Source organism: Heteronotia binoei, chromosome 4 (assembly GCF_032191835.1).
Source record: "Heteronotia binoei isolate CCM8104 ecotype False Entrance Well chromosome 4, APGP_CSIRO_Hbin_v1, whole genome shotgun sequence".
Lineage (NCBI taxonomy): Eukaryota > Metazoa > Chordata > Lepidosauria > Squamata > Gekkonidae > Heteronotia > Heteronotia binoei.
In genome coordinates, this window is record NC_083226.1 from 134,438,655 (window position 1) to 134,455,420 (window position 16,766).

At 47.6% G+C, this 16,766-nt stretch overlaps 1 protein-coding gene across 1 annotated transcript; it reads left to right on the plus strand.

Annotated features, from left to right (window-relative positions):
* The first annotated feature begins 770 nt into the window (after positions 1-770).
* On the plus strand, positions 771-16,457 carry TMEM174 (transmembrane protein 174). The gene is made up of 2 exons (XM_060235807.1): positions 771-1,396; positions 16,290-16,457. The coding sequence occupies exons 1-2, from the start codon at positions 771-773 to the stop codon at positions 16,414-16,416; spliced, it is 753 nt and encodes a 250-aa protein (XP_060091790.1). The 3' UTR covers positions 16,417-16,457.
* Positions 16,458-16,766: the final 309 nt, after the last annotated feature.

Sequence of the window (16,766 nt, forward strand, 5' to 3'; positions counted from 1 at the left end):
GCCCTGAGCCCATCTATGGGAAAGGGCAGAATATAAGCCTGCAAAAACAGAAAGGAAGAAAGAAAGAAAGAAAGAAAGAAAGAAAGAAAGAAAGAAAGAAAGAAAGAAAGAAAGAAAGAAAGAAAGAAAGAAAGAAAGAAAGAAAGAACAAGACTGTGCATTCCTAGTATAAATGCATAGCCAGCATTCTGTTTGCCGCATTCAGGTATTTCCATCTCCAGCTACAGCAACTGATCTCAAGACCCAGCATGGCGTTAGGGTTACCTTGTCCAAACTATGATCTGGGAGACCCAGGTTCAACCCCCCATCCCCCTGAGCTATGAAGCTTGGGCCAGTCATTCCCTCTCAGAGGCTAAGCTACTACACATCATTATTGTGCCGTGTAAAATACTGAGGACAAAATAGAAAAACAGATAGCACTGTGTGTCATCTTGAGCCTCTTGAAGGAAGGAAGATTTTTTTTTAAAGTAGTAATAATTCTTGATTTCAGATAAGGCTGCAGTCCACTGGATCCAGTCTGTAACTTATCAACCACAGGAAGTCCAGCAGCCCAGAAAAGATACTTTCTGACACGGTGGCAGAATTGAACTATAGCCCTGAATAGAGGCTCTTCATGGTTCGTTTCTCAGAACTTTATTCTAGGCCAAGTTTCACATGATTTATCTATTAACTCTACATGCACAACGTTTTTATATAACTCATGTGGACCTCTGACTTGACACGTACTAACCTCTTTTTCATCTGGGGCTTTCTAGTCCTGGTCTGCTTTAATGGAGAGGAATAGCAATCCCATTGAAGACTACTCCATCAATATCTTCTCCATTGCTATGCATCAGCCAGACAACTCTGAAGCCCAGGTATCTGATGACAACAAGACTGGTGCCACTTTGCTCTTCTCTGGTGTCTTTTTGGGGCTAGTAGGAATTACTTTCACTGTAATGGGATGGGCAAAATATGAAGGAGTCTCTCATTTTGAATGGACTCAGTTGCTAGGACTGATTCTGCTTTCAGTTGGTGTGACTTTCTTGCTTATTGCAATGAGCAATTTTAAAATGCTCACCTGTAAGCCTTGCAGTGAAAGAGAGGAAGGCACATCAGGCGTGGACCAGACTTGTGGACAGTCATTTGTTTTCACTGGAATTAGCCAGCCAATAACTTTCCATGGGGCAACAGTGGTACAATATATCCCTTCTTACCCAGCCCAGGAAGGTTTGGGTATAAATTCTGCAAATTTCCACCAAGTTTGCAGCAATCATGGACATCCTCTGTCTTCTGGATCAATCATTCCTGATCCCAACCCTCCCCAGTATTATAATGCCTACCCATTGGATAACCTTGCATTTTCTGCAGATGAGGATCACTCTGCTTGTCTTGCAGTGGACACCAGAAGTGAACGGTAAGAAACTCATGATTCTTGCTTAGACAGAATTACTGATTTTAAATGAGATCATTGCCTAAAGACTGCAGTGGCCCCAGCTGGTTCACAGGAAACTTGTTCCAATTAATGAATGAACAGATAACACATTTTAGATTTTCAAAATGTTATTCTATTTCTCAACTCACTACCATCTTCCCCATTAATTTTGCATCTTTATTATCCCTGGTCTGAAATAACACTAGTTTTGTCAATAGTGGATCAGGAATGGATTTAAATAGATACTTCCCTTGTATTCAGGGGTCATTTTGTAGAAAAAATAGGTGGTGGAGCTCTTCCAGGGATTGTTATGCAGCTGCATCTACTATTCAATTGACAAGGAGGTGGAACTCTCAGGAGGAGGAGGAAGAACTCTCAGAAGGCAGAGGTGGAACTCTCAGGAAGGTTCAGGAGCTGTGCTCCTGTGAGCTCCCACTGAATTTGAGGCCTGCTTGTATTAGAGCCAGAAGTTTGAATGAGTGCTGTGTAGTAGGAAGAGGATCCAATTAGGTTTGAATATTCACTTTGCCATGGAAGCTTTCTGGGTAACTTCCGGGTAGTCATTCTCAACCTAATCTTTCTCACAGGACTGTGGTGAGGATAAAATGGAGAAGAAAATATTGTAAGCTACTTTGGGTCACCGTAATGGAGAAAAGTAAGGTATAAATGAAGTAACTAAATTACACTCAAGTTTTAGCTCCAGATTTTTAAAAAAATGTCAGGATGATGTAAGAGCTTGTGTCCTGCAGTAGTTAGAATGCTGGACTGGGATCTGAGAGAATGGTTTGAATTCCCACTCTGCCATGGAAAGTTACTAGGTGACCATGGGCCAGTAACACTCTCAGCCTAGCCTACCTCACAGGGTTGTTGTAAGGATAAAATAGAGGAAGGGGAATGATGTAAGCTGCTTTATTTCCCCATTGTGGACAAAGACAACAAATGAAATAAATGCATTAATAAAATTAATGGTAAAGATGAGTAAGACTCTGACCATGTTCCAATTGACTTCCTGTAATATTGGGGAGTCATATCCAGACATGGGCACTTATCTGCTGTTAGGGCTAAATATGACTTCTATAAGATCTTAAGTACAGATGCAGCAATAAAAATGTATACCTTAGCATTATTTGGATCAGGTCAACAAAAATGTCTACCTCTAAAAAGTACCTAATGTTGGGTAGCATGTTCTATTGCCCAGTTTATCATAAACATGTACTTGCCAGATTTCCCTATCAGTAGAGTGTTAAGCAGTTATTTTCTTTTGCACACATGTCATCCTTGCTTTAAAAAAATACAACAGATCTGGGAAGTGTGTAGAAAAGGGAAACCAGAATTTTCATGGCTTGGAGCATCTTCCAGCTCTGCACTCCAAGTAGTATAAAGCACAACCAAACCATACTGGAGGACTGAGTAAGTACCAACAGAACATTATTTGCAGTAAATAATAGGTGAAACCTAATGCAATTAGCCAATTTCAACAATAGAAGAGGAGGTTGGATTTCTACCCTGCCCTTCACTCAGAATCTCATAGTGGCTTACAGTCTCCTTTCCCTTCCCCTGACCACAACAGACACCCTGTAAGGTAGCTGGGGCTGAGAGAGCCCTTTCAAGAACTGCTCTTGGGAGAACAGCTCTGAGAGAGACGAGAGTTATGACTGACCCAAGGTTGCACCAGCAGCTGCATACAGTTATAGTCTCTCTCTCTCAGTTAACAGGAACAGGCTCCAGTAGTGTCCCTCCACCTCTGGAAAAATTCACTGGCACCAAAAATGATGGTGACAATTTAGGGACAAAACTTTATTCCCCTTCCTCCAACCTGCCCTGTGGCTTCAGAAAAACACACATACAGTGGCAGGAAATGGGCAGTAAGACTTGGTGCATGAAATGTTGTCAGAAATCTGTACCTTGCTTGGGATCAGTAGGTAATTCCCTGCTCATATCATATCAAGTGGACAGCAGAATTAAAAAGTGGATTGCACAGTGAATAAATTCTACCCAACTCTTGAGAGTTATATCTGCAGATACTTATGCCATCTTGGAAAAGGTGGAAAATAAAGTAACAGTTTTCACACTCTGTGACCATTCTGGAAAATGTACAGCTGGGCATGGGCTCTTTTGCAGTAGGGACTCTTCAGACATCTACAACTATTTGCTTTCCTTTTATACTGTTGCATCATAATCCCCAGCTATATCTCAATGTGTTGCTTTTGCTGAAGGCAGCTTTTTTGGAGAGCCAGATGTGAGCAAGTAAGGGAAGTGACTACAATGAGGAATACTAAGCATGCTCTCTCTTTGCAAGTCCTGGAGCTGTTTTGCAGCTTGGCAGTTTTTTCATAATAAGCAATATTGTACTCTCCCCACCTACAAGTCTGAGCATAAGCAGCACATTGCACCATCTGCCAGCCTCTTTCCCCTAGTTCAGACTTATCTTCATAACAAAATCTGATTCCAATTATGGGCAACAAAGGGACACTGATTGTATCTAAGCATGCAGTCTGCCTGTGTTTGCAAAGGCATCTACCATGAAGTAGATGCATTCCTTGCCTCTTAATGCATGAGGAATACAATTATGTGGTCCTATGGAAACCTCATGGCCTTTATGCATGATCTGCTTTTTTGCAAATTGGTTCCTCTGCTGCAGTTGTGAAGGCAAAGCAGGACAGATGCACATTAGTGCTTATCCCACTTCCACAATCTCTATGGGCCTATAACATCTCCCTCACTGGTCCCTTACCACTCAGCATCAGGGGAAATTTTCTTCAAGGAAATTGTATAGGGAAGACAGAAAGGGTTAAAAGTATACATACATGTGCATGCACATACTTAAGAACACTGAAGACGTCAAGAGTTCTCAGATCTTTATTACTTGCATCTTGTCTGGTTTGGCCCTTAGCTTGTGTCTCTCCATCTCTCTTCTGTGTTACTAACTGCAATGCACACACAAGACAATGTCGTCTTGCCTATGCTGAGAAGGAGGAGAAATACAGCATTCACTTCATCTCCCTGCCCAGTCTGCCACGCGGTCTGCCAGTTTATTTATTTAAAACATTTGTTAGGCACCTTTCTCCCTTGCGGGACTCAAGGCAGCTTACAATATAATGGAAATGTTATTAAAAACACAACAAAACAATTATAAAACCCATAAAATGTTGTGGGGCTGCCACCAGATGAGCTTCTTTGATTGGAGGGACATTCAGGAGGGCCTCTCTCTGTGATCTTAATTCCTGGGAAGGAATGCATGGGACAAAACAGCCCTTCAGATAACCCACTCCCAAGTCATGTAAGGTCAATAAGTGCAAGCAACATGTACACCTCGGCAACCGTGCTGCCTATTTTGGGGGAGCAGTCAAGTGCTAGCATTAGTTTCATTTATTTTATTTATATTATTTATAGTACACCTTTTGCCAGTTTGGTGAAGTGGTTAAGTGTGCAGACTGTTATCTGGGAGAACCGGATTTGATTCCCCACTCCTCTACTTGCACCTGCTGGAATGGCCTTGGGTTAGCCATAGCTCTGGCAGAGGTTGTCCTTGAAAGGGCAGCTGCTGTGATAGTCCTCTCAGCCCCACCCAGCTCACAGAGTGTCTGTTGTGGGGGAGGAAGATAAAGAAGATTGTGAGTGTCTGCAGAATGAGAGTAATGTTTTGGTCCTTCACTCCTGTCAGAACTTGTATCTTTACTGCTGGTTCCCTATAATGTGACCAATGCTGTATTGTACTTTTACTGTGGCTTAGAGCTGCTTTGTTACTGAACCAAACTGACTCCATGTTGTAACCCTTGCTTGGCCCAAAGTGCTTGAATAGTAATTAACCTTGCCCCACTGGTATCCAAAATATTTGGGGCTGTAGAATGAGTTATGTTATGTCTCTGCACATTCTCACACTGGACCCTTTGAAGCCGAGCAGCATGGCCTTCGGAGTAGGGAGGCATCCTCTCTACTGATAGTGATGGTGAGAAGACAGATGTGCCTGTAACGGTGTGAATTGTGGCTTTGTGAGATGTTTGCTTTACGTGTATAAAATTGTGCTGGTGCTGGCTCTCGCCATCACTGTTATCTTGCCTTTTCCGGTGCTTAGTTCTCTTCAATAAAATCCTAACTTTGTAACCAAGTATGGGATCCGTTTGAAGTTCTTAAGTTCTGACATTATAACAGTGATCCCATTGTTCGTGGCTTATCTGTACTGGAGGCTTGGCCTGATGGCGGCAAAAGTGCCAGACGACGGAGAGCCCACCACCCCAACAGAGGACCCGCCGCTCGACCCAAAAGTGACGGGGGTTCGGCGCAAAATTAAGGTCCCAGCGCCTTTCTCGGTCGACGCCGCGTTCCCCGCCCCGCGAACCTGGAGCCCGCGGAAGTCCACGGCAGCAATCGACGCCGCGGAGCAACGGTACAGAAGCATGTTGGGCGAAGGGGGAGCCGGAGACGGCGACGACGACCAGGCGGAGGGCCCGGAGCCCCGAGGGGGAGACGACCAGATCCGGACCCTCCGCAACGACTTATTCGACTGGGTGCGGGAGATCCACGACGATGTGCATCGATCCCGCGTGACGATGGCCGAGGAGTTGCAGCAGAACCTGGGCGCGATCTACGACCAGCTCCGCACTCTGCAAACTGCGGTCCTGGGAGTCCCGATTGGAGGGCTACCACTGGGGCAACCGCCCGTAGCCCCGCCGGCTCCGCCGGCCCCAGCCCCGCAGGCTCCGGCCGACCCGGCCCCGCCGGCTCCGGCCGCCCCGGCGCCGCCGGCTCCGCCTGCCCCGGCACCACCAGCTCCGCTGGCCCCGGCTGCCCCGGCGCCACCGGCTCTGCCCGCTCCGGGGCCCCCGGCGCCACCCGCCCCGATCCTGCCGGCTCTACCGGGCCCAGCGCCGCCGCCGGGGGCGCCGAGGGTCGAGGAAGGGAGTTGAAGATTACTTTCGATGGGAATCCGGAGGACGTGGAGTATTTTACCATACAGTGCGACACGTTCTTCACCCACTGGGGTGCAGATTACCCGACTGAAGCCAGCCGAGTGTACCACATCGCGTCCCGACTGAGAGGTGCGGCCCGCAAGTGGTACGTGGGGCTTTTCATGGGGAGAAAGCCCGAACTAGCTACTGTGGCGGGGTTCCTGCACGCGATGCTCCGCCAGTATGGCGATCCTCTACGGGAGGAGAAGGCTGTCGCCGCCCTTCAGCGCATAGAGCAAGGCAACCGCTCCACTCGCGAGTATGCCACCGAGTTCCTGGGGTACTGCGCAGCAGCGAGGGGATGGAACGAGGTCATGAAATATACCGCGTTCATCAATGGTCTGAACCCGAACATCCTCGACCGCTGCTACAGTCAAGGGAGGCCCGACACGTTGGTCGGATGGATCCAACTGGCCGGAGAAGTGGAGACCAACCTCCAACATGTGGGGATGCGACGACAGCAGCTGGCGAAGAAGGGGGCAAAACTCACCCCGACTAAATCCGAAGGGAAGAAGGCCCCGGCGACCTCCACCCCGTCTCCCGCCCGCAAGTGCTTCAAATGCGGAGACCCAAATCATCTCGCTGCCAACTGCCCAGTGAAAGCAGGTTCCACCCCACCCACGGCGAAGCAAACCACCCCGGGGCCGAAAAAGAAAAAGAGCAGCCGCTCGAAGGAGCCCAGCCGGGGCTCCGTCGCCACTTCCTTGGCGACTGACGAGGATTTTACCACCGACTTGGCGACAGTGGAAGAATCGACCGAGGAGTCGGACGACACCGAGTCGGCGGGAAACGACAGCGACCTGCTTTAATGGGTGCCGCAAAGCAGGTCCAACAACAGCCGGCACTCCTCACGGTGAGAGCAACAGGGGGTTTACTATTTATGGCCGTTACCCTCCTTAACCCTAACCTAAAGAGATTCATGCACGCCCGAGCGCTGATCGACTCAGGGTGTAACAGGGACCTGATCACCCCCCGCCTAGTTGAGGCGTTGGGACTAGCCACCTCACCCCTGCCACAACCGATGCAGTTCCAGCAGATGGACGGGGGGCCCATGAGGGGGGAACCATGTACTTTAGAGACTCAGGCGGTCCCGGTGGGAACCGAGGAGCATTGGGGGATCGAGACTTTCGTAATTGCCCCCTCTTGCTCTTTTGACGTGGTGGTAGGCTCGGCTTGGCTCGCCCGCCACCAACCAGACATAAGGTGGGAGGAACAAATCGTCCGGTTCCCGGATTGGAGGTGTGAGCACCACCACTGGCGCCCCGAATGGGGGCCGCATGCTCCCCCCCAAAACATGCGGGCTTGCCTCACTCTCGAGGAAGTCGCCTCAATCCCCAAGGAATACCAGGATCTAAGACTAGCGTTTAGCGAGAAGGAAGCGGACGAGCTACCGCCCCACCGCCCTACGGACTGTGCCATTGAGCTGATCCCAGGGCAACAGCTTCCCAAGGCGAAACTGTACTCCATGGGTTGGGCGGAGAAAGCTGAACTCCGAAAGTTTTTGGACAAGAATCTTAAGCGCGGCTTCATACGACCGGCCACTGCCCCCCATGCCGCCCCCGTCCTCTTCCGAAAGAAAAAGGACGGGTCTCTTAGGCTTTGCACAGATTTTCGTGCTATAAACGGGATTTCCATGTCCAACGCCTACCCGATCCCGTTGATAAAGGATTTGTTGAACACCGTAGCAAAGGGAAAAGTATTTACAAAGCTTGATCTCTGAGACGCGTACTTCCGCGTCCGCATCAAAGAGGGGGACGAGTGGAAAACAGCGTTCAACACCCCCCTGGGACAGTTTGAGTACCTAGTCATGCCCTTCGGACTGCAAGGAGCCCCTGGTGTATTCATGAACTTTATCAATGAAGTGCTACGGGACTTCCTGTTTAAGGGGGTGGTGGTGTACCTTGATGACATCATTATCTATTCACAAGATCTAAAGTCTCATGTGCCCCTGGTCCGAAAAGTGTTAAGCACCCTTTGCAAACACAAACTGTATGCCAAATTGTCGAAATGCGAGTTCCACAAGACCGAATTGGACTATTTGGGTTTCCGGGTGTCGGGGGAGGGATTGGCTATGGACCCCGCAAAGGTCCAAGCGGTACTAGACTGGGAGCCCCCTCGAACCCGCAAACAATTACAAAGTTTTATCGGGTTCGCTAACTTTTACCGCGACTTCATTAAGGGGTTTGCTACAGTCATGCTCCCCCTCACGGAACTCCTCAAAACCAAAGGGAAGGGTGACGAGGCGAAAAAGCCAGGCGCGCGCCTAACGTGGACGCCGGAATGCCAAAAAGCTTTCACTGAACTGAAACGCCTCTTCACCTCCGAACCCGTGTTGGCTCATCCCGATGAACTGAAACCCTTCGTGGTCCAATGCGACGCCTCCGACGCCGCAGTGGGAGCCATATTGATGCAGAGAGGGGAAAATGGGGTGCTCCGACCATGCGCCTATATCTCAAGGAAATTTTCCAACGAACAAAGAAATTGGTCGGTCTGGGACAAGGAGGCGTTTGCAGTCATGTTTGCCCTAAAAACCTGGCGCTCCTGGCTTGAGGGAGCGAGAGTGCCCTTTGAAATCTGGACCGATCATAAAAACCTTGAAGCCCTCACCGGGCGCCGCAAAATGACTGCAAAACAAATCCGGTGGGCAGGTTTCTTTGCTAAATTTGACTTTGTGCTGAAACACATCCCAGGCTCAAAGAACTTTTTAGCAGACGCCCTCTCTCGCATGCCACAACACGACAGTCTCCGGGAGGAGGTAGTGGACTCATTAATTTCCCCCTCAGCCATCTCGGGGGGGGGGGGGTCACTACCCGCTCCGGCAAGCAGACCAGCCCTCCGGATTCAGATCTGCTGCCTCGATTCCTCTCAGAATATAACCAGGAGGCCGACCGCCCCCCTAACTTGGTTAAAGCCGAAAACGGGCTCTGGCTGCACAATGAAAAAATTTATGTGCCCACTCCCCTCAGAAAAGAAGTCTTGGAGCGCTGCCACTCGAGTCGCCTGGCCGGCCACTTTGGCTATGTCAAAACCCTCAACTTACTCACCCGCCAGTTCTGGTGGCCAAAAATTAAAAAAGATGTGTCGGAGTTTGTTCTTTCATGTCCCACCTGCCTCATGGCAAAGCGAAGGGGGGGTAAACCCCCGGGCCACCTGGTTCCCCTCCCTACAGCCACCCGACCGTGGTCGGTAGTCTCCATGGATTTCATTGTCGAACTCCCACCTTCACAGGGCAAAACAGTCATCCTGGTCGTAGTCGACACATTTTCAAAGCAAGCCCACTTCGTCCCGTGCAAAAAGCTACCCACGGCCAAAAAACTCGCCCAGCTCTTTTTCACCCACATTGTACGCCTACACTCGTTCCCAGACAAGGTCATTAGCGACCGCGGGACGCAGTTCGTTGCCAACTTCTGGCGGGAGTTCTGCAAACTCGCTGGCATCGAGCAAGGACTAAGCTCTGCCTACCACCCCCAGTCGGACGGACAGACGGAGAGGGTTAATGGTCTTCTGGAACAGTACCTCCGCTGCTTCATTAATTTCCAACAGTCCAACTGGGTGGATCTCCTCCCTTTTGCAGAATATGGCTACAACAATAGCCTCCATAGCTCGACCAAAACCTCCCCTTTTCAAATCATCAATGGTTACGAGGGCAAGCCGTTTCCCACTCTCGCCCTCCCCGCCAGCCCGTCCGAATACACATCCTGTCAACAATGGTGGGAGGGCCTCCGTGAAGGCTGGAAGGGTATTCAGGAAAACCTGGAGGAAGCGAAAAAAGCCTACAAAAAGGAGTTTGACAAAAAACACTCCCCAGAGTGGGACCTAAAGGTGCGGGATACAGTTTTCCTGTCCACAAAAAACCTTCCCCTTCCCCAGTCCTGTCGCAAACTCGCACTGAAGTTTCTTGGGCCTTTCAAAATAAAAAGGGTAATAAACAAAGTAACGGTGGAACTTGAACTACCCAAATCTCTAAGTAAGATCCATCCTGTTTTTCATTGCAGCTTGCTTCGGAAAGACCCTGGTGCTACGTCCTTCCATCCCAGGGCCCCACCGCCCCCTCCGACGACAGTGAGGGGTCAGAGTCACCATGAGGTCCAGGAGATCCTGGACTCCAAAGTCAAAAGGGGGAAACTGTATTATTTGATCAGGTGGAAACACTTCCCCCCGAGCTGTGACGAGTGGGTCGAATCTCAGAACGTAGCCGCTCCGCAACTGCTGAAAAAGTTTCACCTACTGTACCCGCACAAGCCCAAGGCTGGCCCCGCGGGAGGGGGCGCTTAGGGGGGGCAGTATGTCAGAACTTGTGTCTTTACTGCTGGTTCCCTATAATGTGACCAATGCTGTATTGTACTTTTACTGTGGCTTAGAGCTGCTTTGTTACTGAACCAAACTGACTCCATGTTGTAACCCTTGCTTGACCCAAAGTGCTTGAATAGTAATTAACCTTGTCCCACTGGTATCCAAAATATTTGGGGCTGTAGAATGAGTTATGTTATGTCTCTGCACATTCTCACACTGGACCCTTTGAAGCCGAGCAGCATGGCCTTCGGAGTAGGGAGGCATCCTCTCTACTGATAGTGATGGTGAGAAGACAGATGTGCCTGTAACGGTGTGAATTGTGGCTTTGTGAGATGTTTGCTTTACGTGTATAAAATTGTGCTGGTGCTGGCTCTCGCCATCACTGTTATCTTGCCTTTTCCGGTGCTTAGTTCTCTTCAATAAAATCCTAACTTTGTAACCAAGTATGGGATCCGTTTGAAGTTCTTAAGTTCTGACAACTCCATCTAGCACCTGTTAATAACCAAGCCATGGCATTTGGCGGCTAGCTGGAGTTTCCAAGTTGGTTCTGAGGGGAGACCAATGCATCTAGTTTCAATGTTACTGAGGTGCTGATCCAGGAGGCCAGGTCAGCCACAACAAAGTAAGGGGCCATCTTACAAGCCAGGCTGTGTTGGTAGAAATACTTCTTTTTTTGCAACTGCATTAACTTGCTTCTTCAGTAATAAATCTGGATCCAGTATGACCCCAACGCTTTTAACTGAGTCAGTTGAACTCCATCAGAAGTGAGGAGAACAATGTCCTTCAAGGCTTCCATCTTTCCAACCACTACCTCTGTTTCTTCAGGGTTTAATTTCAATTTGCTCACTTTTCACCAGTTAACCACAGCAGTCAGCCAAATAGCTATTGAGCATTGCTTACCTGTAGGCCAGCGCTTGCAACAAAACATTTATCCCTGTGCCTGGCATACATAGTATGACAGAGAACAGACTATAAAACCATATAGAAGCCAGTGCTTATATAGAATCAAATCACAGCTCTTCTCAAGCAATATAATCTGCATAAACAGGTTAAACACCACTTTGGAAAGAGAAACCTGCCAGCACAATTGGCAGCGAGATTTGTGGGTAAATCTGCTGACTGGTAAATATGCGCAGAGTCACTCTTACCTCCCTGTCACCTCTCCCTTTGACTTAAACCAGACGGACAGATGTCAGAATAAAGGCCAGATTTAAAGATTTTCAAGTATTTATGGTTATTGTCAGTGGTGGGATTCAGCAGGTTCGCACCAGTTCTATGGAACCGTTACCTAATGTGCTATCAGTTCTATAGAACCGTTTGTTGGTCGGGCGCCTGCTGTTAACCGCCGCCTCCCCCTTCACCGCTGAGCAGCAGGAGGAGGAGGAAGGGGTCGCCTTTGCTTTCTGCACCCCGATGAAGGTGAGGCTGGAGGAAACGGCGGGCTCCATAGGGCAGCGAGACCAGGCGCTTCGGGTGGGGGGGGAGGAGAGGGGCGAAGAGGCGACCACAGTAAACTTTTGTCTCTTTCTTGGCACCCGCTGCCGGCCCTCCCCAGCCTGCTCCCGCAAGGCCACGTCACCTCGCGCTGACCCCTCATGACATCAACGTCCCCCAGAAGCGTCACGGTTTGCTTTTTACCACGACCACCCTTAAATCCTTGAGAAACGCCAGTGAATGCAGGATAGTTTGTAGGCAGGAACCGGCACAACACATACCAGGACGCGAAATACCACAAGAGTTGCATTTATCTAAATTCATTTAAGTCAGTTTGTTTAGAAGGGTGTAACTTTGCTTAGGGTGGCACTGCAAAATACCTAATTTACAGGTCATGCTGCTGATGTTAGGCTCAGTAGCTTTGTATCCAGAAGACAGGGCTGGATCGGGGAGGGGGGGCAGAGGGGGCAGCTGCCCCGGGTGCAAGAGCAAGAGGGGCAACACCAGCATCCTTTGCACGCATGTATTTGCACTCCAAACCATGATTTCACGGCTTGGATTACAGGCAGGCGCCCTACCCCCCAGCTTCCCTTTAAATGCTTTGGGGAAGAAGTGAGGGGATTCCCAGCATAAGTGCATGCAAGCTGCGAAACTGTGGCTTGGAGTGCAAACATACATGCCCCCCCCTTCTTCCCCAAAGCATTTAAATCCTTTGAGGGAGAAGAGGGGTTGCATGCATTTGCACTCTAAACCACGATTTCATAGTTTGGATTGCATGCGCATGCCATTCCCCCAGTTCTTGCCCAAAGTATTTAAAGGTATCTTTTAATGCTTGGGATGAAGTGGAGCATGCACATGCATTTGCACTCCAAGCTGTGATTTTGCAGGTTGGATTGCAGGTGTGTGTCGCCCCCCCCCCCCCACTTCCTCTCCAAAGCATTTAAAGGTAAGATCATACTTGCAGCAACAGATAGTATGTACTAGATACTATAGGTCCACAGCACCTATTCCTTTACCAAAATATAATTCTGAAAAACATTTCATTAAACTATTGTCCTATTATCCACGTAAAAAGCTCTGCTGAATAATTCATTTTTGCATAGTTTAGCCAGGTGGGTGAGACGTCTCCAGACAGGCCATTCTATAAGGGGCGTGTGTTTGTGTGGGGGGTCACAACAGAGAATATACGTGTTCAGGCAGTTATTGATTTTGCCTATTTGAAGGGGAGCATCTGCAGAATGCCCTGCTCATGGTGAAGCATAGGGGGAGATGCAGACTCATGGATTGTGGGATCCAGGCCATGAATTTATTTTATTTATTTCATTTATATCCCGCCCTCCCCCACCACGGCAGGCTCAGGGCGGCTAACAACATTCTACAATCATACAATAACAAGTAAAACCTTAAAATTACAATATAGAGCAATAAAACATTAAAATATTAACTTAAAACCAATCCAGTAATACAGTTGTGATGCGGTATAGATCTTTAGACCGCATTGGCGGACCCTTGGTTACCGTTTTTCCTAGCAGTCCGAGTATGCTAATTTAAAAAGGGTGGTCTTGCAGGCCCTGCGGAAGGGCTCTTTATGTGATGGCCACTTCCCTGAATTGACCCTGGTAGCTGATGGGCAGCCAGTACAGTCAGAGGAGTGACTGTGAAATGATATCCATAGGAATACCTTGGAACCATTTCTTCTTCTTTTTTTGCATGTGTTTGCACCTGGAAGTCATGTCTACCTATGGTGACTGACCCCTACTGGGGGCCTGGAGGATATTCAGAGAGGTGGCTGAATAAGCCTGTCTCCACCTCCCAACTGGGTATTTTAAGGGGAGTCTCCAATCCAAGTACTGACCACTGCCTGCTTAGCCTCTGAGATCTGACAAGATTGGGCTTGGCTGGTCTATCCAGGTCAGGACATCTTGGGGCCATTTCAGATCAGGAAAATGGCAAGAGACAGATACCTACTCCTTTCATGTTATGGTTAATTCAAGTTCGGGCCCCACATGTCTTTTTTTGGGGGGGGGGGAGGGAGACAACACTAGGAATTTCATTTCCAATATTTCCACATCTTGTCCAGTTTGGCCCATAATTTCATTGAATTGTGTTGCTGAATGTTATGACACATTCAGAAGCTCAAGGCTTGTTATCTTGGTAACCCCTACAACCCTCCTATAAAGTAGGCCTCTTTATTATACATTTTTACACATAGGAGCTGGGAGAAATGTCTTGCCTAAGCTACCCAGTGCAGTTGCTGTGACTTTGCAGGGTTGCCAGCCTCCACATGGGGCCTGAAGATCTCCCACTTTTACAACTGATGTCCAGCTGGCAGAGATCAGCTCCCCTGGAGGAAATGGCTGCTTTGAAGGGTGGACTCTATGGCATTGGACCATGCTGAGGCCCCTGCCCTCCCCAAACCCCACCCTCTCCCAGATCCATCCTCAAAGTCTCCAGGTATTTTCCAACACAGACCTGGCACACCTAAAGCTAGATATGAATGAAGAACTTCTGCCTCACAGTTTTAGCCGCTCTATCTCACCAAGTTTTTTGAAGGGGTAAAGAGATCTGCTTTGATAGCTTTACTGAACTGCCAAAGTGCTTTCCACTCTCTGTCAAAAACTTTCTTTGTGTCAGTTTTTGTTTGGCCAGTCTTTTAACCTGGGGACATTTGCAAAGGGATAGCTAAATAAATCCACATGTCTTAATTGTTCAGGAAAGGAAGGAGGGGTAGAACTCTCCAAAATGGGTTGGTGGTTTTCCCATCGTTATCACTGCGAAGACATTCACTTTGGGAAGAAAGATCTATCTTTTATCACTTGGCTTACAACAGAGTTTGTTATGTCTTCCCATGAGTCACTCTTGCCAGGAAATGTATGAATTCAGAACACCTTTTAATAGCTCCACAAATACAAAATGATTCTAGATAAAGACTAGTTCCATTTCCACTTGATATTCCAGATAAGGTGTGTGGTCCAAAAGAAATGAAGAGACTGGTTAGACAGAAAGCACTGAGTTGTAGCTAAGACCAACCTAGAGCTGCCAACATCCTGGAGAAAAAAGATGCTAGAAATGCCCTGTCCCTCTAACAGAGGTTTAACAGGATGTGGTTTACCTGCATGTCATAACAAATAACAGATTAAGCCTCTTTGAAAAGGACAGGACATTTTCCTCCAGGTCTGTTGGTAACCCTACCACCCTGTCTCTTTCAGTGTGAAGCAAAAGTTTCTTTTAAGGTGTTCTCTTTAACTCCGTGGTACTCATTCAGTGGTTCATTCAGTGGTACTCATTCAGTAGTTCATGGAGAGCAACATCTACGATTGCCATCAACCAAAAGAGCCATATTTATTTCCATCCCTGGCAGGAGGACTGCACTTTAAGGAGGATTGCAGCTTACCTGTTCCACTGGTGGCTATTTCAAAGTGAGAACCAGCTATCAGCCACAAGCCCCATTAGGCAAAATCTTTGGTCTACTTTCCTGAAACATGGGCCAGGTCCTGCACTGGGGAACAATACTCAGAAGAGCATGCCAAAGAGCCACATGTGGCTTCCAATCCACTGAGTGAAAAACACTGATCCAACTGTAACGATATACAACTGGAATCTTTGTGGCAGGGTGCAGCTTTTAAAGAGCTCTTCTACACAATCCTTCAGAGCGCTCCCTAACTTGCAGTGCTGGTATAGTTTAGTGGCTCAGCCACAAACCACAAAGCTCCAGGTTCATATCTCACCTATAAATGAATTTAGTGGGTGGTCTTATGCAGTGGTGGGATTCAAATAAATTAACAACAGTTTAGTTGTCTTTACCTCTTTTACTGTTCTTATTGCAGTATTTAATGCGTGAATTATTAAACTACCTTTCAGTATATCTTTTGGTATAGTTAAAATGGTCATTAGGACATAGAACCTGTTGTTAATTTATTTGAATCCCACCACTGGTTATTGTTAACTCCTCTCCACCAAATTTGGATTAATTATAAGGGCTATATAACACACCAGGCATTATGGATCAGGTTTTAAATAGTTAATATCCAAATACATGTCCTCACTGATGATCTGTGCCTAACAGAGATTTTGGAAGCGGCACATGGTATTTAATTCTAAAAATATCTGCTTTTGTAAACTGCCAGCTTTCTTTGCTTCCTGCACTTTATGTTTATAGCACTTATAAAATGTGTCTCTCCCCACCTTCACATTTCCAGGTCAACTGATAGCTTCAACGAACCCAAGGGAGCTTTGTTTGAAGATGTTTACTGTGATTTCTCACCTCCACCATATGAGAAACTGTTTTCATTGCCATCATACATATTAAAAGGGAAGTCTACCTAACACTCCATAAGGACTGTGCTTGTTTCTGTGAGATATTTATATGTACTGAGCAAGTATGAACCAACAATATGATAGAGAAATGTGTCTCAAGACTTTAGCTTGAGGATGCTTTCTTGTGGCCCCACTCATTTTCTGGATCCTTGTTCCAGATGTGAAGCCATTTTTCCATGTGTGGAACATTTTGAACTCAGGCCCATCTTTTTAAAGCATCTAGACCTACTTACCTAATTTTTCTGGATGGGATCTGTTCCAGGAGTTGAAGAGAATGTGCTCTAATGGACAGTGTCACATAAATTATGTTCTTTCTGATAAGTTCATCAACAGCTAGATCCACATTCAGAGGTGTTTGC